At 54.0% G+C, this 21,620-nt stretch overlaps 1 protein-coding gene across 1 annotated transcript; it reads left to right on the forward strand.

Moving 5' to 3' along the window:
* Window positions 1-3,510: 3,510 nt before the first annotated feature.
* On the forward strand, window positions 3,511-21,282 carry Ngfr (nerve growth factor receptor). The gene is made up of 6 exons (XM_028869001.2): window positions 3,511-3,700; window positions 10,041-10,182; window positions 13,219-13,578; window positions 17,019-17,271; window positions 18,900-19,060; window positions 19,660-21,282. Exons 1-6 carry the CDS (start codon window positions 3,626-3,628, stop codon window positions 19,962-19,964), a joined length of 1,296 nt encoding a protein of 431 aa, XP_028724834.1. The 5' UTR covers window positions 3,511-3,625; the 3' UTR covers window positions 19,965-21,282.
* The last annotated feature ends 338 nt before the right edge of the window (window positions 21,283-21,620 follow it).

Here is a 21,620-nt window from a genome sequence, read left to right on the forward strand (position 1 = left end):
TCTAATTACTGTGACAAAATACCCAGTAAAGCAGATTAAGAAAGATCACGATCAAGTCAACTTCTAGAAGAAAGGGTTTATTGGGGGCTTACAGTTCCAGAGGGCTAGGAGTCCAAGATGATCTTGGTGGGGAGCATGGCAGCAGGCAGTCGGTCATGGCAAGATGCTGGAGCAGTAGCTGAGAGCTCACATTTCTGATACACAGACAGGAAGCAGGGAGGACGCACGGATGCCCAAAGGCTTTTGAAGCCCTTAGCCCACCCCGTGACATGGTGACACATCTCCTCTAACAAGGCCACACCTCTTAATCCTTCCCAAATAGCCACCAACTGAGGACCAAGTATTAAAGCATCTGAGACTTGTGGGGACATCTCTTTCAAACCAGCACAGCACAGAAGCAGGAGCACAGGGCATGAGGGGGTCACATTGCATCAGCAGCCGGGAATGCAGGTACTTCACCCCGCTTTCCTTTGAATTCAGTGTGGGATACCTGCCCGCGAGATGCTATCACATTTATGGTGGCTTCCTTCTTCCTCGGTTAAAACTTTCTGGGAAAAACCATAAAAACACCCAGGGTGGTGCCCCAGTGCCTCTTAACCTAGTCACGTCGACAATGAAGGTTATCGCCATAGTCAGGGTCATGATGATTTGGGGCGGTGTGGGGTGAGAAGATCCTGGCCTGCTAGGGTTCACCGAGACAGCTGTTATGGGATGAACCGTGGCGGTGATGGAGATGGTGGTGATTATGACAATGGTGGTCACAGTGGTGTGTACTGGTTTGGGGGCAGGTGTTTGTGGTCATGGTGACGTGGGGATCTCAGCAAAGGAACATTCTGATCACGGCTGTGCTAAAGCATCACATTACAAAATAACCTTCACATTAAATAACTAATACTCTATCTAGACCAGTGGTTCTCAACCTTCCTAATGCTTTGACCCTTTAATATAATTCCTTATGTTGTGGTGACCCCCCCCCCAACCACAAAATTACTTTTGTTACTTCTTAACTGTAATTTTGCTACTCTTTATGAATCATAATGTAAATATCTGATATTTCCGATAGACTTAGGTGACCACCGTGAAAGGGTCGCGATCCACAGGTTGAGAACCGCTGATCTACTCCAGCGGTTCCACGGTAGGTCTTGTCCTCTGCTGAATCTCCAGTGCCCAGGAGTGTGGGTGGGCGGTAGCAAGTGCTCCATAGCGAGTGCTCCACAGTGAGCACCCCACAAACACACATGAGCGAACAAGAGAGGACGGAGCTCCTCCTGTGATGGACACCGCGTTGCTCTGTTTGATCCTTGTTATCTTCCTTCAAAGCCCCATCTTAGAGATGAGAAAGTGAAGGCCGGGAGAGAAGGTGTAGCCTTCCTAAGGCAATGCTGGCGCAGGCAATGGAGCAGGAGGCAGGCCTTCTCACCCAGGCCTACCTGACTCCCAACACCACACTCCTTCTGCACCCTTCCCAGCCACTCTCCCTGCCGGCAGGCACTCAGCGATACATCTCAGGCCTGCGCTTCAGCTTAATCATAGAAATACTGCTAATAATAGTAACGATTGCTGTTTGTAATTGTTGGAGTAAGGCTTAAATGATCAAGGCCATGGAAATTATTAATAACCCAGGCCCAGCCATGGTGGTATGGGTCATATTAAATTGTGTTGAGATGGATAACCTTGGCAATAATAGTAACTGGGATCATAAATTAATAACGGGAGTATTTAAATTAATGCCACACTGTCAATAGGCTGGTAGTAAGCAGCTCGATGCTTCTAGAAGTACTAATGCTTCTCTTTCCTGCCTCCCATGAATTCAGTGGAGAGCAAGGCAGATCTGTAAAAGCCTTGGGGGAGGGGACATCTTAGAAGTGATCTCTGTCCAGGAGGAAGGGGCGGGTCCTCAGGGACTTCTGAGGTCCTGCTTGCCGCCTAGACTCTTACATCCAGCCATGGTGGTTCATGAACGTGAATGCTCAAAGCCACAATGATGCCTACCCATCTTTCCTGGGGACTGTCTGCTGAACTTTATTGGTTACGCAGGATTGTTTTGTTTTCCTCTGCAGTGAATGAATTAAGTTTAAAGTGACCTAGGAAATGTTTATAAATGCTCTTGGTCTGTCCCTTGTTTCTATTATTTGGGACCATATTTTCAAAGAGGAAACTGGAGTACAGACATGGCTACCATCTGGTGTTGGGATAGGCTTTGCAGGCTTCTCCCCTCCACAGCTCTGAACCAGAGCCTTGGCTGTCTGGGAACCCAAAAGGGCGGGGTGATGTTTCTCTTGAAAGACTGACTGCACATTCTCTGGTGTACAAATGATTTGATGTGCCAGGTTTCCAGACATGACAAGTTTGATCCTCAGAACGCCTACACAGTACATGGATGAAATGAGTCTGTGAATGTAGAGTCCATTCAACCACTTTCCCACTGAATCCCCTCTACAGAGCATTCATTACTGAACACCTACTGTAGCAGAGAAGACACTACTGTTCCCATCTTAGGAAGCTCAGGTAACTGTGTTTGTGTATGGTTTGTACACTCAGGAATGTACGCGCTTTTGAGTGCTCAATATCGGTGAGGGCTTGTTTTAGTATGATTGTGCACTGTACACTTGTGAATGTGTGGAGGTGTGTACGTGAATGTCACATCATGTGTGCGTAAATGTATGTCTGATCTGTATTAGGGACCCTTGTAGGATGAGTAGGTTTATACAAGTGCCTGAGGGTGGTATGGGCAAGTGTGAGTGTATGAGCACATGTACAGGTGAACGTGTGAGTGCATCTGTGTACACCTGGGTTTTATGTGCACACCTGTGACTCCTTCAAGCTCATGGTTTTGAAAGACTGGAGATACAGTTCAGTGATAGGATGCCTGGTTGGCATGTGTGAGGTCCTAGGTGTGTTGGGAGAATTCCCGTGTGTGTGTGTGTGTGTGTGTGTGTGTGTGTGTGTGTGTGTGAGAGAGAGAGAGAGAGAGAGGGGGGGGGGGGGAGATCCCGAATTATGATACTGGGATGGATTCCACCTTGAATGTCCCAAGGAACACCTTGCTCCACAAGTGGGAAGCAGTAGAGGGGACGGGATGGAATAAGGTGTCGACCTAATCTAAAAAGGGCAGCAGCATTCCCAGAATGAGGGATGGGTAGGGAACTAGGAAGAGAGAGGCTGAAGATGTTTTAGAGAGTGAGCTCTGAGGCAGGCCTCATCAGTAGGAGAGCAATGGCCCCCCGCTGGATCCACAGCATCCCATATTAATGCTCCGCATAACCGGCAGCGCACTGAGTAGGTGGGACAGACAGCCCGCAGAGAAGCTGCAGCGGGGCACACGGGCGCGGTCTCCCGCACGCCTCCCTTGGCTGCTCCGGACTCCCCACCCCGAAACGGCCGGGCGGCCGGGCGGGCGCGGTTCCGGAGGGGTGGGGGGGAGTTGGGCGGGCTGGGCGGGGAGGAGGCGGGGCTGCTGCACTGCCTTTACCCAGCTGCTCCCGCCCGCCGGCATCTAGAGCGAGTGGAGCCGCCGCCAGCTCCGGCGGGCAGCAGGCGCTGGAGCGCAGCGCAGCTCAGCGCAGCCCATCGGCCGGCAGAGCGGACTGAGCTAGAAGCGGAGCGCTGTGGCCGGAGGCGAGCGATGAGGGCAGGTGCTGGTTGCAGCGCCATGGACCGGTCACGCCTGCTGCTGCTGCTGCTGCTGCTGCTTCTAGGGGTAAGTGGTAGCGGGAGGGACGCCTGTTAACCTTTTCCAGGAGCCGAACCCCAAGGGGATCCGAGTGCCACCACCCAGGAAACAGAATAGGGCGTCTAGGTCCCAGATGCTGGGAACGGGTGGCGGAGGAGCTGCGATGCCGTGGCCCACAGGGGCGCTTCTAAGCTTTTGGGACTTTGAGAGCGCAGAGGCGACCCAGTCCCAGGATAGAGATGCGGACAGGACTGTGACACCGATGCTGGTCTTTGGTGCTGCTGCAGCAGCAGCTGGTCTTTGGGTACTGCGGTGGGGACGGTGTAGGGTAGTGGGAGGGGTTTCTCGGAAGGAGGTTTGGGAATTACGGGAGCCTAGGTTCTTTTGACGACGGCATGTGAATTCTGGGATCTCGAGAGGACTTTTCCCTTTAGCATCTTAGTCCTTGGGGAGTTGTAGGACAGAACCGAGGAGAGAAAGGGGGGGGGATGAGAGCGGCGCTAGAGATGTGAGGGGCTAGCGATGGAACAATGGGGGAGGCGGCTGGAGGGACTGGAGGCAGAGGGGACCGGGCATGGACAATGGGGACCGGCCAGACAATGAGGGGGGAGGGGCGTCGAAGGGAGCGATTCGGGAGTGGCAGAGAGGTTGAAGAGCCAGAAGTGGGCTTCGAGGAGGGCAGAAAAGAAACTGCCACCAAAGAGGTAGAGAGATGGAAAGCGGTGCGTATCCTAAAGTGTTCGGGGCCCCACCTGCCTACTCAAGGACAGTGGGATGAGGACAGCCCAGACACAGACGTTTCCCGCGTGGGTTCTAGCGCTCTTTCTCGCGGCCTCGCCCAGTCCGAGAATTGCAGCTGGGCATCCCAGGCTGGGAAGCGAGCGCCCACTTCACTGGGACAAATCCGTTCCCAGAGTGGATCCTTGGCAAGCCTTTTCACACGGTTTGAAGCAAAGCAGTGGACCGGGAGAGACAGCGCCAGCATCCCCCTACCCTATCTGACGCCTGCCGGGTCTAGGGATGCGGAGCGCTGGGGCGCTCCAGGCGGTGACGGTTCCCGCAGAGCACAGCTCGGGGAATGCACAAGCTCCAGGCGACCCGCAGGGGGCACTGCGGGGTGCGGGATTGCTGTTAGCAGCTGCGTGCGCGCCTGGGGCTGCGCACTGCGCCCCTTCTAAGTTAAGCAGCCCCCCCTCCCCCCTGCTCTGCGCCCTTCGAGCTCCTTCCGGTCCACAACTTAATAGGGTCATCATCCCGCCCACACCTGGTTAGGCTGAGACAGTGGCCGCTTGGATGCCCCGGATTCGATCGTATTGTTGTTCAGAGACACCAACTCCAGCTCGGTCATCAGGTCTTGCTAAGAACCTGAGTACTCTGGGTATTTCTGATCCGATCTTAAGAAAGTTTGGCAATGAAAGTGGCATCCTCACTCTTCCCTCCACCGTTTTCTTCATCTGAGCACCGTGCCCCCAAAGCTCCATCTTACTGATAAGGGAGGCAGAGACTTTTGAGTTGAAACAAGTTGGCCAAGATCTCACAAGCAAGTTGGGCCAGAGTCCTGTGGCTGGATGGACCCTCACCTCATTCCAGCTCTGTGGTCTCTCTACTCAAGGGTGCAGCTTGGGGTGGGGGTGGGGGGTCAACTTCACAGCAGGGATGGGGTGACACCATCCTAAGGGGTAGGCAGAGGTGGAATCCAGAGGATGGAGAACTTCTTCAAGCGTCGGTTTTCATCCTCAAAGCCCAAACCCGGTTCCTTGGAGCTGTCAATACCTGAGGCTTCCTCGGGGGATTTGGGGGTGGCTGCAAGGGTGTTTGTTAACGAACGTCCCTGGTTAGAGATGCCTTGGGCGCTGTGTGGTTCCGATCCTGGAGAGATGAGGGCGTGGCCTCTGGACCTGGACAGGAGGATATCCCTGAGTTCAGAAAAGGCGCGCAAGGAGGCCTCAGCAAGGTGGACCAGGAACAGAACCTTCGGACCTGAGCCCCCGGGGCTCTACTTTCCACCTCTGGCCCAGATTGTTCGGTATGAGCCAATTCAGCGGTCCAGCCTCTTCCTGCGCCGCTGAGAGAGTGTTGAAACCAGAGCGCATCCCGGCGAGTCTGCTGGCGGGCCGCGCCGGTAATGGAGGCACTTTGTCATTCAGACGTCTGTAACCGGAGCCTCCGGGCTGGCTAATGCTCCTAATAGGGCTGCAGCAGCGTAGGCAGCAAATGGGCAGCGTGAGCGTCGGGGCTGGAGCAGAGGGTGGATGGTGAGGCGGCTCCCGGAGGGAAAAGCCTCCACCCTACCTGGCCAGCCCAGCCTAGTTCCAGCGCATGGCTTCCTCCCTAGTGGATAAGTTGGAAGAGAGGACATAATAACGTTTGGGAGGTGCCTACTCCGCGACCTGCACCGTCCTAGGTACTTTTACATTGTATACTCCTTAGGTTCCAGCAAGGTAAATTTAGTTATTCCCATTTTACAGGTGAGAGGCTGATCCCCAGGAAACTTAGGCAGGACACCAGGCTCCCCAGTTGGAAAACAGAGATGGCCTGTAGGAAGCTGGGAGTCAAGGCTCTGGTTTTTTCCTCATGCGCAGTTCCTTTTCAGCTTCCCTTTACTTACAGATCATGAAAGGGGGTGTGGTCCTGAACTGCCACTGGCTGGGTGGGTTAGGCCGTGCCCTGTGCCTCTGAACTGAGCCACTCCCCAGCTCCACGTGGGCAGAGCCCTCGCCCCTCCTCAAGTGGAGACAAGGCAGCTTCTTAAGGAATCAACATCAGTCTCCTTCTCATGACTCAGTGGCTGTCCAAAGGGGTGGGGCGTGGGGCTGGAAGCCAATGCCCATCCCTGGGTTTGAATCTATCTAAGGCTCTCCAGATTGTGGAAAACCTCTCCTACCCCATACGGCTGGGACCAGGTTTTTGTTCTCCGAGGAGCCTTCTCCGAAGCTGTTGTGAATGGTCAGGATTGAGCCCATGGAAGCATCCATAGAACTGCAAACACTGGTGTGATTTCTGTTCCGACCGAACACTGAAAAGCCCTGCAATGACAGAAATAGATGGCAAACGTTCTGAAAGATGGAGAAGTCATGCTATCAACTTGGAAATGAATAAATGTAATAGATATAACTATCAGGCAAATGGGTCTGTCACTTTGATACATTGCTCAATTTGGATCGGGTTTTGGAGCAATTAGCCTGAACTCGAGTCACACTTTCCTGCTTGGCGGACGGCTCCCTTTCTGTTTTGACTTCCCTGGGGTCAGCCGCTCATACTCCCTAAGACATGCTACTTCCTCAATAACTACCATTGATTGAACTCCTACTGTATGCCAGACAGATCTGCATACATTATTTCATTCAGTTCCCACAGCAGCCCAGTGCAGGAATCTTACTCAGCCCAGTGTTTTAGATAGGAAAACTGAGATTTCAGAAGAATAAGATGCTCAAAAATCACAGACTATTTTGCAGCAAATCTAGGATTTTATGATAGAGGACATAAATCAAGTGCAGATGTGGATGCTGATTATGTGGCCTCAACTTTAAATACAAGTCCTGAAAGGAGCGGGGAGGCATGGAGAGAGCAGGGTCTCGGCAGAGATGTTTGCCCAAAGCTACTACGTCTCCCACCAGGACCATACAGCTCCACCCCCAACTCACACTCTCCAACTCTCTGCTGACCTCGGTTTAGTGGGGCATGGTACATACCCCAGGTCCACAAAGGGAACACACACTGGAATAGAGAAGAATCATTTGCTCGTTTGTTTGTTTGGTTGGTTTGGTTTGGTTTTTTAAGACAGGGTTTCTCTGTAAGAGCCCTGGCTGTCCTGGAATTCACAGAGACCCCCCTGCCTCTGCCTCCCCAGTGCTGGGATTAAAGGCATAGGCTACCATGCCTACCCAGCTAAAAGGAGAGTTCTAAAAACATTGACCCCATACTCACCCATTCATTTAATACAGTAGTTCGAAGCAGGTGCTGTCATGACTACCTACTGGTAGGAAACAGAGGCAGAGAGAAATTAAAAACCTGTTTGTCACTCTGGCCCTAACTGATGAGGGCCTAACATCAACTGGAGAAGTGGAATGGGCAGTGATTATGCTCAAATGTTTGACTCAGGTACTGTTCTTCTGTGTCAGCTCCTACTACACAGACAGACAGACAGACAGACACACACACACACACACACTTTTTTCTCTCTTCCCCCTCCCCTCTCATCTCCATTTCTGTGTAGTCCTGGCTGGCCTTGAACTGGAGATCCTCTTTTCTTGGCACCCCCTTATTCAGGGATCACAGGCTTGTGTTCACCTGGCTCCCAGACAGCTTTTTTTTTTTTTTGTTTTTGTTTTTGTTTTTTTTTTAAACCAAGCCCAGTGACATCATTTTAAAGACTCCATTAGATCTGACACATTATGATTCTAGGAGAGGGACTCTTCTGGTCACAGTGTGATAGGGAGCAAGAAGTGACAACTGATACCTTGACAGGAAGAGAAGGGACAGGAAAACTATCAAAAAGCTGACAAAATGACAAGAAATGTGGTCATCTGGGACCAAGAACAGGAGAGCACTGCTGCATTGCAGCCCTGAGTAATCGCTGGTGCTAACAGCCAGTGCCCCAGTGATGGAGGACCTGCAGAGGCAGAGCAGGGTGCAGCCCCCAGGTCACCGAGAAAGACACGGGAGGACACCAGCACACTTTTTTGCCCCTGAGGACACAAAGTTAGCCTTGCAGACTTGTAGGTGACTGAAGGCACATGGCAGCTTCCTGTTCTGAAATCACACAAATTACGAACATTGGCGCCCTACTCTGTGCCAGGTAGGACAGGAGATAGAAGGTCAACCTCGCGTCCATGGCTCTCCCTCTAATCTGGGAGGGGTGGGGATGACAGGAACACTTCCTAGAGGAAGTGATATTTAAGTAGAGCCCTAAGTGACGAAAGGAAATGGGAACAGACCCTTCTGGAATCTCAGCTCCAGAAGAAAGCTCGCCTCAGGGCTCCTGGTCTGCAGATGTTGCCAGCCAGCGTTCACTCCTGCTGCTGGCACCTGGGAGGAGATGGTGGCAGCTTCCTGTGCTGCCTGCGTTGTTCCTACTGGGCTCACGGAGACCATGTTGCCCCTAGGGAACCACCCAGTGTCCCCCAACTTCTTTCTATATGTCCTTTCCCATCAAACTCTGGTGAGACCACAGGGTTTTGTTTTGTTTTGGTATCTTGGCAAATATCTATCCAGCATGGAAGCTGTAGAGGAATGCCCAAGCAACCTTGTAAAGCTCCCTGGTCTCACAACAAGAGCCCAAATTGCTCAGCATCAAATGGGGTGTGTGTGTGTGTGTGTGTGTGTGTGTGTGTGTGTGTGTGTGTGTGTGCAAGGTCTGGAGCCTGCAGAGAAGGCTTTGGAGTTTTATTAGACATTAAGATCGTTCTTTAAGGAACAGAAACAAAGCGAGCCTCATTGCAGCCCCTCCCTCTGGGGAATCTGGTGCTAAGTCGTTCCATCCATGAGCAAAGACGCTTTAGTGGCAGGAATTTGATTCCCCTTTCCCCAGTTCCAGCCCTGTTCCCAGGGGCCACATGGGAGGCGAGGGGAGGCGATGGAGTCAGGCTAGTGACTGGAAGTCAACTCTGGTGGACCAGAGTTGCTGGATGGTGAGAACAGCTACTGATAACAGGCATCCCTTTCTCCCTGTCTTGGCGCCAGACTTGCCCATCAGCCTGTCCTTTGCTCTGGCACCAAGCTGTCACTGTCTCTATCTGCAGAGAGGTGACAGCTCCCAAAGGAAAACCAGGGCAGGACAGAGACCTCCAGTACAGAGTCTAGATTTGAACCCAGGCCTCTGGCCTTCTGCTCTTGGACATAGACGACTCCCTTTTGATATTTAATATGAGGAACGAGACCTGGAGAAGGACCCCGTTCCCCTTTGTTAGGAAAAGGCCCTGCCGCTGGGTAATCGCAGCCCTGCAGGTGTGAGGCTTAGCAAATGGAGTTCAGGCCAGGTTTCAGTTCCACTGGCCCCCTTGGCCGGGAGCCCTGTACAAGCTGCAACCTGTCCAGCCATTGTGGATGTTGGTCTCAGGCTGCCCTCCCCACGTGGCGTATCCTCAGGGCTCCATGAGGGGCTGTAACCCCAAGGTGAACTTTGCAGAAGGTTAGCCACTGAGGCTGTGACCTCACACCCCAGCAGCAGTCAAGGGCACACTATCCCCCCCACACACACACACACAGCCTTCCTTCCTGCCAGCTTTGATCCTCCTAATGCCTCCCGGGTGAGCTCATCCCAGCCCAGGTGGTTCCAATAGAAGGTATTAAGAGGGAGGTGTTTGATCCCCTGGAAGATACCCCCCCTTCTCCTGCCAGGCTGACCCTCTGATCTTCTTCCACCTAGGTGTCTCTTGAAGGTGCCAAGGGGACATGTCCTACAGGCTTGTACACCCATAGCGGAGAATGCTGCAAAGCCTGCAACCTGGGCGAAGGTGTGGCCCAGCCTTGTGGAGCCAACCAGACCGTGTGTGAACCCTGCCTGGATAGTGAGTATAGGATGGCAAATGGGGGAAGGTGTAGAATGTACAGAACAGACCTTGTACGCGTTCCGCCTCCTGGCAGGTCCCCTGCCAACCTCTGTATGGTCACCAGAAGTGAGCAGGATATGATATAAGAGGCAGAGAGATGCTGAGTATATGGGGGAGTGTGTGGGCAGGGGAGGGGGACCTGGTGGGGGGTCCCCCAAAGGGGTCCCCCTTCCCAGCCCCCAAGCAGAGAGGCTGGTAGAAGAGTGTGGCCAGGCAAGGAGAAGCTGATGCTCAGGCCAGCTAAAAATACCTTCTGCACTGCAAGATCAATGGTTGCAGCCTACCCTCTGTGGGTTTGGGGGGAAGGGAAGGAGACTCAAACCTGGCTGCCCGGGAAACTGACCTTGGGGGATCCTGGGAGGGTGTGGCTACCCCTCCTCCAGGCCACTCTTGTGTAGCTTTCTGATGCCGGGAGGGACAGAGGCTGGAGCACAGGGATGTCCTTACTATGGGATGGCACCAAGTGGGAACAGCAGAGGGGAGCTACCTGGCATCTGCTTCAGAAGGAAGGAGTCCCGTCTTCCAGGAGTGGTGGAGAAGGGTGACAGCTCTGTTCTCATCCTCAAGTGAGTTCTGTGTCCTGTGGGACCGGGAATCTTGGTCTCTGCTGCTAGGTACCTCATTGCTCTGCTGCTGCCTCGGGTGCCCAGGGCAGAGCTGCTTCCCTGTCTGCTGCCAGTGGGATCCTGCATCTGCCTGGCACTCAGTCCCCACTCGGAGGGCTGCTAGTAACAGAATACAGAGCCGGGGTCTCTGAGACTACCTGTTAGTCTAGTCTTACCTCAGTATGCTCCCTCCCGAGTCTGTCCCATCTTCAGACAACCCCAGCTCCTTAGTGTTCTCAAACACATGTATTTCTGTCCCTGTGCTTGTGACTTCTGTAACCCTGTCCCCAGTAATAGGACACCTGGGCTGAATGGGAAGCCCCCCCCCTCCGAAGGTGGTACCTGACCTGCCTTGGCTTCATGGAGTCTATCCCAAGGCAGAGTCAACATCATTGCCTGGATGTAGATGCCATAGGCCATGCTCTGTCTCCGTCCTGTGCATCCTTTCTCAGCAGCTGGTGGGTTCGGAGCTCAGGGGAGGGCCATGTCAGGAATTAGGGAAGAGGAAGGGCAACAGGAACTAAGGGCAGCTCAGAGGGGGCTGCAGCAGCCTCCCCACCTCATTCCCTTCCTCTTTCCTCCCCCTTGGGTTCCCCCGCCACACTCCCCTCCAGCTGTGTTAACAGGCTGCTTTTACAAGCCTACTTTATGGGCTGGAGACCCCAGCGGACTTTCCCTCCACCCTCAAAAAACGTTTCCACTAGGAAGCCTATTAAGCTCCTGCCTTCATGCTCTGCCAAAAAAGACCACAGTTTTCACACCATCCAAAACCTAATCCCAGGAGCCTTCCGGCTAATTTCTGCATTTTTCCCAGGAGCCGGCTTGCTCTTTCCATCCAGTGTGACTAGCCTCCACCCCACCCCCACGTAAGCACCCTCTCATTTGGAGAGGTCAGATGTCCTGCTAGACAAGTGCTTTCTGCTGTCTGTATCTCAACCACCAAAGACCACTGTCCTTACCACTGCTCATCCATGGAGCCCGTCACTTATTCTTTGTCAGAACCCTATGGGGGTGGGGATATTACTTACTTACTTAGTTTTGAGACAGGTTCTTGCTGTACAGCCCAGGCTAACCTCAAAAATCACCATGTAGAGCAGACTGGCCTTGAATTCACAATCCTCCTGTGCAGCGCCATACCTGGCTATTATTTTCTATTTCACGGAGAAAGGAAAATTCTCTGAAAGGTTAAGTCACAGACTTAATAAGTGATGGAAGTGAGTTTTGAAGCCAGATCTGCCTCATCCCTAGGAAAAGAAACCTGGGTACCTCTGGAGGAACTGACTAGAAATACAAGTGTATTGCAGTCTTCCGGCCCCTTCTGTTTTCTCTCTCCTGTCTCCACTCTGCCCGGTTAACTCCTCTCCATCCTTTGCCTCGCCACCGCACCCACACTTGATAGGATATGATCCCGATGCCTTTAGACGGTGTCAACATGGGGTCCCACTGCAGGTCCCATTCTCCACCCCATCCATACTCTCTACCTTCACCTCCACGTGCCAAGCCCTCCCTCCTCCCCTGGTTCTCAGCTTCTTCACACCCTGAGCAAAGACAGCTCCTCCTGTCTTAATGGTGGCACAGAGTTCTCTCCCTGGGATGGAAGGGACTGAGAGCTGGGTCCACCCCTTCCCTGATCGCTTCTCAGGAGGCAAGGAACAACCCCCCCCCACACACACACACACACAGCCTACCCTGAGTTTCCAGAGTTCACATGCCCTACTTCACAGTGAGTCCAGAGTGAGTTTGGAAACTTCCCCTTTATACTGCCAGGGAACTATACATGCAAGTCCCTGATGCTTTCTAGCTTCTATCTTTCTTGCTGTCCCTGGACTGTCTTGCTCAGAGCACAGGCCCTGGTCTTAAGAGCCATGCTGTTAGCAGTTAGTATGGTAAGGCATTATTGGTCAGAAATTCTGCTGTCACTCCTAGTCCCTCCCATTTTGACCCTGCCACCCACCCCCACCCCATGGGAAGAGGACCAGAAGGACAGCTGGGGCAGAGAGGCTCGTGGGTGCACAGCTCCCACGGGAGGCTGCATAGGACCCACATTCACATTATTCTTTAATCAGGCTGGGAACTAGGTACCGGGCTGGGAACTCTAAAGCTTGCCCAGGAAGCTACCTGAAGAGCTGGGACCTCAGGAGCCCTCAAGCTCTTCTGGAGAGGGGATCCTGGTCTCCTTCCCAGTAGGCTGCCACACCAGCTTCCACAGGCTGAGGCTGAGGCAGAAAAGGGAGTGGAGGTCAGTAAGAAAGCAAAGCTGAGACACGGTAATAGCTCTAGCTGGGGCTGGGCAAGGAGGGACTCCAGCCCTGTATTCAAGCGACCCTAACACCTTCCAAGGGACTAAGTTCTGAGGCTGATGCTTTCCCTTCTGTGCCTTTGTCCTCAGGTGTGACGTTCTCTGATGTGGTGAGCGCCACTGAGCCGTGCAAGCCGTGCACCGAGTGCCTGGGCCTGCAGAGCATGTCCGCTCCCTGCGTCGAGGCAGATGATGCAGTGTGCCGATGTGCCTATGGCTACTACCAGGACGAGGAGACTGGCCGCTGCGAGGCGTGCAGCGTGTGCGAGGTGGGCTCAGGACTCGTGTACTCCTGCCAGGACAAACAGAACACAGTGTGTGAAGAGTGCCCAGAGGGCACGTACTCAGACGAAGCCAACCATGTGGACCCGTGCCTGCCCTGCACGGTGTGCGAGGACACGGAGCGCCAGTTACGCGAGTGCACGCCCTGGGCCGACGCTGAGTGCGAGGGTGAGCGTGGGTTCCCGGCAGGGCGGTGTGGGGGTGCAGGGCTGGATTGGTGAGGAAGGGCGCCCTCTAGGGATCATAAGGGCCCCGGCGGGCCTTCATCCGGCAAGCACCTTCTTTGAGCCTTAGTTCCCTCTTGATAAATGCCCAGAGGTGGCGATTCCAGATTCGACCTCACTGCAAAACCATTTTCCACTAAGTCTTTCTTTGGACTGACGTTGGGAAAGTTAGATGTTCACTAGAAGAAGTCTTCTTAACTCCTCTCCCAGAGATTCCATGGACAACAAACCGCACCTGGAAGGAGCTACAGATGCAGGTCTCCTTAGCATGGGGCAGGTTTTCTGAACTGGAGTGGGGCTGGGGACCTGCAGGAGTAAGGACCCTGCAGCTCTGAGGCCAGATGCAGGTGACGATGATGCCTGTAGCAATCCCAAATCAGATCAGGTCTGCGTGGCATCAGGGAGGTTACTCTTGGCTCTGGACCTGGTTTTGATGGCCATAGGGTTGTTGGGGTAGATGGTACATTCCTCTCCTGGTGTCTGGGGATGAGGTGGAAACATTGTGGTAGTAAGATGGAGTTGGCTGCTGTAAATGGCCAGGCAATGAGAGAAGTAGTCTTGTGGAACAAAAGAGGAGCGGTAAATATGGGCTGGGGGTGGGTAGGAAAAGGTGGGACATGCTTGGAGGGCTCTTGTCTACCGGGGGCTGTAGGAGCTGGGTGGGCCTGCCTTATCCAGACAGCTCACCTGAAGGAGACAGGGGGATCCGGGGAGAGGAGGAGGCACCTGGGAGCCAGGGCACAGCCACCATGGTCACTGGTTGGTAGTGTTCATCTCAGAGGGGACTGGGAGGGAAGTGGGCGGTGCTTTTCCATTCTGTCCATCAGCCGGTGGCCACACCCATGGACCTGGTTTTCTATGAACTCTAACCTCAGGTTGTGCTCACAGGGAGCAGGCAAGAGCGCCATCTTCAGGGAGTCCCTAGTTTTCCTGGAGAGGGATGGCCTTTGGCACTGGTCCAGTGAGGGGAGCCCCACAACCCAGCCCCTAGTTCCTGAAGGAAGAAGACAGGCCCAGCTTTGGAGATTCTGAGAGAGTCAGCACGGTTTCTGCCTTCCATCAGTCTCTAGCTGAGTAGAAGATACAGGACCCTGTCCTTGCCAGGGGGTAGGAGGGGCCCAGGTCCTGACAACCAGCCAGAGCCTCCCCCATACCCAGACTTAAGCTTGCTCAAGTAACAGAGTGGAGAAGGCTGGTAAGCCGCACTGAGGACCTAAATATGTTTGCAGTGTTCTTTATTGAATAGGTGGAGAGGGATGCCGTGGGGCATAGGCCCCGGGTGGCTCTGGTGGAGATTTTCATGGGCCCCAGAAGCCAGGCTGAGCCGGGAGAGAGCTTCAACAGCCAGGCAGCAGGCCAGTGGGCAGCACAGTTCCGTGGGTAGGTCTGAATCAGCCAGTGGGGTACAGGGTCAGGGGTGTGATGAGTAAAGGAAGGGTCTAGTTGGAAAAGGAGAAGACCTCGCTGTTTAGGGAGTTATTTCCTTCCAAATGCCACCCTACTTTCCCAGACATCTTGGCAGGAGGTACCCTGGAGGAATGTTTATCCCTATATTGTTCTTCTTTCTGTTCCAACCTCCGAAGGGTTAAATGTTAGCCCGGAGGCCAAGCATCCCTTTCAGGAAGTGGAATTTGATTCTTGAGTTGGCAGTCTAGTCCAATGTAGCATACTTTCCTGCATATACATTTCAGGTGTCAACATGGTGACTCACCCAGCCTTGGGGCAGATGCCCGGCCCCCTTACCACATTGATGTTTCAGAGGGGTCACCTGCTCCCTTTTCCTCCTGATAGCTCCCATTCCGGAAATGGCTGTCAGGACCTGCCAAGGGCTTAGCAGGTTGGAATGCTAGGGGACAGGGCCACATCTGGATCTCGTCTCCACCCCCATCAGAGAGGCTGGAGAGGGTGAGGGAAGGTGTCCTGGACACTCGACACTGTTTTCAGCCCTTTTCCGAGGCTCCTTCATTTCTATACCCCTCACCCACCCACGTCAGCATCAGGGTCAGGGCTGTCAATCTGAACTGGGTCATATCTGCAGCCCCAGGGCTCAGGCTGTACCCCCGACCGGCCCTGTTACCCTAGCACGTCACAAGAAGGCTCTAGGGTCCAACACCCAGACAGGACTGTCTCTTCCACTTCCCATCGCTCCCCTTCCAGCCCTGTCCAGTACTGGGATGGGGGAAGGGTGGGACCGGGCAGCAGATGGCAATCTTCTCCCTACTGCCAGCCAGATGGATTCCAGACTCACATCTGGGGGCCTTACCCCTCAGAAGGTGCTGAAAATGGGGCCTTTGAAGCATTTCTGTCTCGAGCCGGGGAGGCCCAGAGAACCAGTGGGCAGCTTCAACTCCAGCTTGGGTGGGCACAATGTAGCCTGGGCGGGACAGAGCTGGGTAGCAAGGTGTCCTCCCCTTAACCCTGCTAGCATGCCTGCCCCAAGCGTGGGAAGTGAGAATGGATGGGACAGGCTGCTTTGCCCAGACAAGTATCCCCCAGGCCATCATCCAGAGCCCACAACCTCTAGCACTGCCTCTGGCTGGGTGGCAGAATGGAAAATCCCACCCACCAGTGCCAGGAGGGGCCGGGGCCTCTGCCAGGAAGCCTGGCAGTGCCCGAACGGCATGAGCAGGCCTAGATGGGTGGCCAAGCCCAGAACTGCTCCTTCTGAGGCAGGAGGCAGTGCCTACTTTTTAGATCCTCCCTCCACCAGCTGTCTGCTTCCTGCCAACAAGGGTGCCAGCTGTCTGACCCAGTCTTCTCTAGGTGCCAGGGCCAGGCTGTTTGGGGGTCAGGCAGCGCATGAAACAACATGCCGGCCACTGGACAAGGACTGGCTGGGAGGAGGCAAGCCAGTTAGTTATACTCTCCACCTCTGGTGCCAGCCTGGAGCATCTGAGACAGGAAAGAGGGCTGAGTGCCACCTGCATCTCTGATCCGAGCAGCATCTCTGATCAGGTACCTAAGTGCCACATCCTTCCGGAGGGCCCTGGTCACCAGGCCAGCGAAATTGCATCCCTCCAAGCCACTGAGGCATTGCTCCAGCTTGAAACATCGCTACAGCTCAGGCTTCTTGGTGTGTTTGCCTCGTGCCTGGCTGCTGGACAGAGACTAGAATTGTGGTTCCGCAGCCCAAGTCAAAAAGTTTCTTAGAGACCATTTCTTCTCAGAGAGCCCATTCTCTGGACGGGGAAGGCAAGGTTCCATACTGACGTCAGTCTCCGGTCACGTGACTCGTGTGCACAGTCCCAGCCCCCAACCCCATGCATAACAGCCTGGCCCCATGTGCCTGGGACCGGGGATTGGAGGCTCATGATGAGGCACTGGAGGGCCCGAGCTAAGGGGAAGGCCTGGGTAGGTCCTAACTCCTGTGGTCCTGTTCCCCAGAGATCCCTGACCGGTGGATCACAAGGTCTACACCCACAGAGGGCTCGGACAGCACGGCCCCCAGCACCCAGGAGCCTGAGGCACCTCCAGATCAAGACCCCGTAGCCAGCACGGTGGCAGATATGGTGACCACTGTGATGGGCAGCTCCCAGCCTGTAGTGACCCGAGGCACCACGGACAACCTCATTCCTGTCTACTGTTCCATCTTGGCTGCGGTGGTTGTCGGCCTCGTGGCCTATATTGCTTTCAAGAGGTAAGAGGGGACACAGTGAGGCTGGAGGGGACATTTGAAAACACACATACTCTTTGAATTCAACCCTAAACCCATCCTCACTCACCATTTCGTGCCTGACCCTTGGGTGTGGCAGGTTGGGGGCGGGCAGTGACATTAGAGAGTTCCCTTTCCTGTCCCGGCTCCAGCTCCTCCCCACTCCCAGGCTGCTCCCCCATTCCTTAACTCCTGCCACCTCTGGCTGCTTGCATCCTTGCCCCCAACCCCACTCACCCCACAGTTTCCTGGGTATACATGAGTCTTCTCTTCCTAAATCACTCTGGCTTTCATGTCACCCTCAAATTCCCATGTCACCCTTGGGCTTCTGTGGTACCCACATCAAGGAATTCAAGACATAGAAAAACTCCCAGAAGGCATTTTCAACTATAAATGGTTGTCCCATTCTCTTTTGTATTTTGTTTTTAAATCATCAAAGTAATACATGCTTTTCAAAAGCAAATGCAAACAAGACCAAATTTGTTTTGTGAGGCGGGGGATGGAGCCCAGATCTTTGAACGTACCAAGCAAGCTTTACTACCACTGAGCAATCGCCCCAGTCCCAAGACCAATATCTTCCAAAGCAAGAAGGAAAAGCCTCGCTTTATTTCCTCAAATCCTACCCATCTTGTGGGAAATCTCTTCAGGATAACACTTTCCCAGCTGTTTATACTGTATTTTTTTTAAATACAAACACTCACACATGAATTTTTTATAATTATATGTAGACATGGAGAGCTGCCCTAATGACTCAGTGGAAACACACCGTTCACCTACAATGCACTTTCCCCTCCTAATCCCCCTCAGGAGAGCTTTCCTCAGAACTCAGATTGTCTGATCATTTACAGCCTCTCATTCAGCAACATGCCTGGACCATAATGTAGTTAGCCGGTCCTCTCCTGATGGACATTTGGTTTATTTTCAGTTTTTTCTTATTGTTGTTATTGCTTATTGCCAAGGAAATCTGTGTGTGTGTGTGTGTGTGTGTGTGTGTGTGTGTGTGTGTGTGTGTGTGTGTGTCTGCTGCTCACATGTGGGATTGTTTTAGAAGGGTAGATTGGGAAAAGTGGAATTTCTAGGAAGTAATTTATTTATTTATGTACTGTTTGTTCTGCGAACATTTACTGAATGCTTACCAAGTTCTACGCCTATAGAGCATTCAGAGTGTGTGTGTGTGTGTGTGTGTGTGTGTGTGTGCAGAAATGAGCACCTTTTCACTTCTCAGCCTTTTAGATAAAAGCATGTAAAGCAGTGATTCTCAACCTGTGGGTTGTGACCCCTTGGGTGGGGTTGACCAACCTTTGCAGGGGTCACCTAAGACCACCCACACATCAGATATTTACAATGATGATTCATAACAATAGCAAAATTACAGTTATGAAGTAGCCACAGAAATGATGTTATGGTTGTGAGGGCCACCACCACATGAGGAACTGTATTAAAGGGTCGCAACCTTAGGAAGGTCGAGAACCACTGACGTAAAAAAGCAAGTTCCTTAGATACTTTGGAGGGCACCTGCCGTGGCCCTGGCCTGGACCATCGGCACGGCTGTGTTGGCTGCACTGGCTGACACAAGCCCTCACCCGGAGACCTGGCCTGCCCCTGGGTTCCAGGTGGAACAGCTGTAAACAGAACAAACAAGGAGCCAACAGCCGGCCAGTGAACCAGACGCCCCCACCCGAGGGAGAAAAACTCCACAGCGACAGTGGCATCTCTGTGGACAGCCAGAGCCTGCACGACCAGCAGACCCATACACAGACGGCCTCAGGCCAGGGTGAGTGGGAAGGCAAAAGACTGGGCGATTAGCTATGATGAAACTACAGAAGGACTAGCTGGGTTACATGGGTAGGAGAGGCTGACTGGGGTGGGGGACTTGGGAAGGGCAATGTTTTCCCCTGGGATGACTTGGGGGAATGGAAGCTTTTACAAGTTGGAGCATCCAGACTCATCAGGCTAATTGTCCCCCCTGGGGGTTAATCACTGCCCAAAGTAGCTGCAATTAGCCTCCTGCGCTGGACTTCTAGGAAACAAGTGGTTAAGTGTGTACCCTAATTAGCAGCCCCTAGCCGGGCTCTAGGACACTTGCTGCACTTGCCTGGAGCTGAAGAGCCCTGTGCCCTCCTCTGCCTTGATGATTGCTGGGGGGGGGGGGGGGGGGAGGGGACGCTAGTGGAAAAGATGATGCCAGAGGAGCTGAGGGTGAAGAAGAGACAGTGAGTCAGCATGGCCCAGGTCCCTCCCACCCAGGCCCTACCTAGGACCTCATCTTGACCATTGCTCTGCTTCCAACTCGCCGCCTTGGCCCAACCCTCTATGTGCACTGGAGGAAAGAGGGTCCAGGGTTAGGGACTGACCTGCTCTTGTCCTCTGCAGCCCTCAAGGGTGACGGCAACCTCTACAGCAGCCTGCCCCTGACCAAGCGTGAGGAGGTGGAGAAGCTGCTCAAAGGCTCGGCAGGGGACACCTGGCGACATCTGGCAGGCGAGCTGGGCTACCAGCCTGAGCATATAGACTCCTTCACCCACGAGACCTGCCCAGTCCGAGCCCTGATGGCCAGCTGGGGTGCCCAGGACAGCGCAACGCTCGATGCCCTTTTAGCCGCCCTGCGCCGCATCCAGAGGGCTGACATTGTGGAGAGTCTGTGCAGCAGTGAGTCCACAGCCACATCCCCGGTGTGAGCTCGCAGGCCGGGAGCCCCTGTCCTGCCCCACATTCCAACATCTGATGCTCTAGCCAGCCCCCCACAGAGACGTCCCCTTTCCCCTGGGGTGGCCCAGCAGTCAGAGCCGAGCTCCTCTGTGCAGGGCCTCTGAGCCCTGCTCCCCACACCATAGCCCTGTTGCTGTCCCCGAGGGAGCCCTTGCCTCTGACCACACTTCCTCTCCGGTGAGAGGCAGGACCACCCCAAGCCTGTCCCGCCCCATGACCGCCTCAGGCCTTTTCTCCCTCTCCCACCCCTTAGCGGTGTCAGATCTGGGGGTCTGACACCAGAGACGGTATCGGGGCGCCCCAGAGACTCAGGCAACACTAAAGAGCCAGAGTCACGGACTCCACACTGTGAACTGGAGAACAGGGGGCGCTGTGGTAGGCTAGGCCTTCCTTAGTCCCTCCCTCCTCCGCTCTGGCCAAAGATAAACAGGATTACAGGCCCCTCTGAGCTGCAGGCAGGCTTGAAAGCCAGTCCACACTCCCCCCTTACACACAGGCTAGAGAGGCAGGGACTGGCTCAGCACACCCAGCAGCAGAGAGAGCCAATGGAGGCTGACATCCTCCTCGCTGAATGAGGGCATCAGGTGTGCGTGATGGCAGGGATGGAGCGACTTTCAGAGACATGTCCGGAAGCCAAGTCTGTCCCACCCTCTGCCACTTCCAGGCCCCTACCCAAGCCTTGTGCAGATGAACTGTTTGCCCAAGGCCTGGTCCATTGGCCCATCCTAATGGAGTCAGGCTAGGGCTTTGGGGAGTGGGGTGATGCCCTTCCTCTGTCTCTGTCAGGCTTACCCACATGGCATTGGCAGGGTGGTACATCTGTTAGTGTCCTCATTCTCGGCATAGGCCTGGAGCCAATGTTGGCCCCTAGAATCAGCCCTAGAGGTCAGGGACCAAGGACTCCCCCCCCCCACCATCCCAATAACACACACACACACACACACACACACACACACACACACACACACACACGATAAGATATCTTGCTTTTCCATGCTCTTTTTGGGCTGAGACTAGATCCTGCTGGGGGGTCGCTGCCAGAAAAGCATCGGAGGGAACTGAGCTGAACTTCACGGGGGCCGCCTTCCTCGCCCCCGGGTTTGGCAGGCCAAGGACTGCTGTGTCTGAGCTGGCGTCTGTCTTCCAAGGCCCTGCGCGTGGAGGAATGCTCATACTCCTCCCCTTCTCCAAGCCTGAGTTTGGCTGTACCCAGAAGGCTACAGTGAAGATAAGCGGGCTGGTGGGAGAGTGCAGCAAGAAAAAAAAAAAAACAACCAAAAAACCAGATGCTGGCCCGTGGCCTGTGGCAGGTTTCTCCGAAATTTCAAGGCCTCTGCAAAGGACTGATTTCCTGAGCACTGCCAGGAAGGGGCATGAGGTCTCAGTGGTGTTTTCACCCCCTCCCTGGCCTGTTCTGTTTTGCTTGCTGTTGGAATGGGTGGGCTCCCCCTCTATTTAGCATGAAGGAGCTCCAGGCAGGGTATGCACAGACTGACCACCACCCCTCCCCACCCAGGGTCCTCCGAACCCTGAAAAGAGACTAGCAACGTTGTACACGGGTGGCGTTTTTATGGACCTCAATCCAGGCACTTGGGGAGTGGGATGTTCTTTGTGTATTTATTTTC

Source organism: Peromyscus leucopus, chromosome 8b (assembly GCF_004664715.2).
Source record: "Peromyscus leucopus breed LL Stock chromosome 8b, UCI_PerLeu_2.1, whole genome shotgun sequence".
In the NCBI taxonomy this organism is placed as follows: domain Eukaryota; kingdom Metazoa; phylum Chordata; class Mammalia; order Rodentia; family Cricetidae; genus Peromyscus; species Peromyscus leucopus.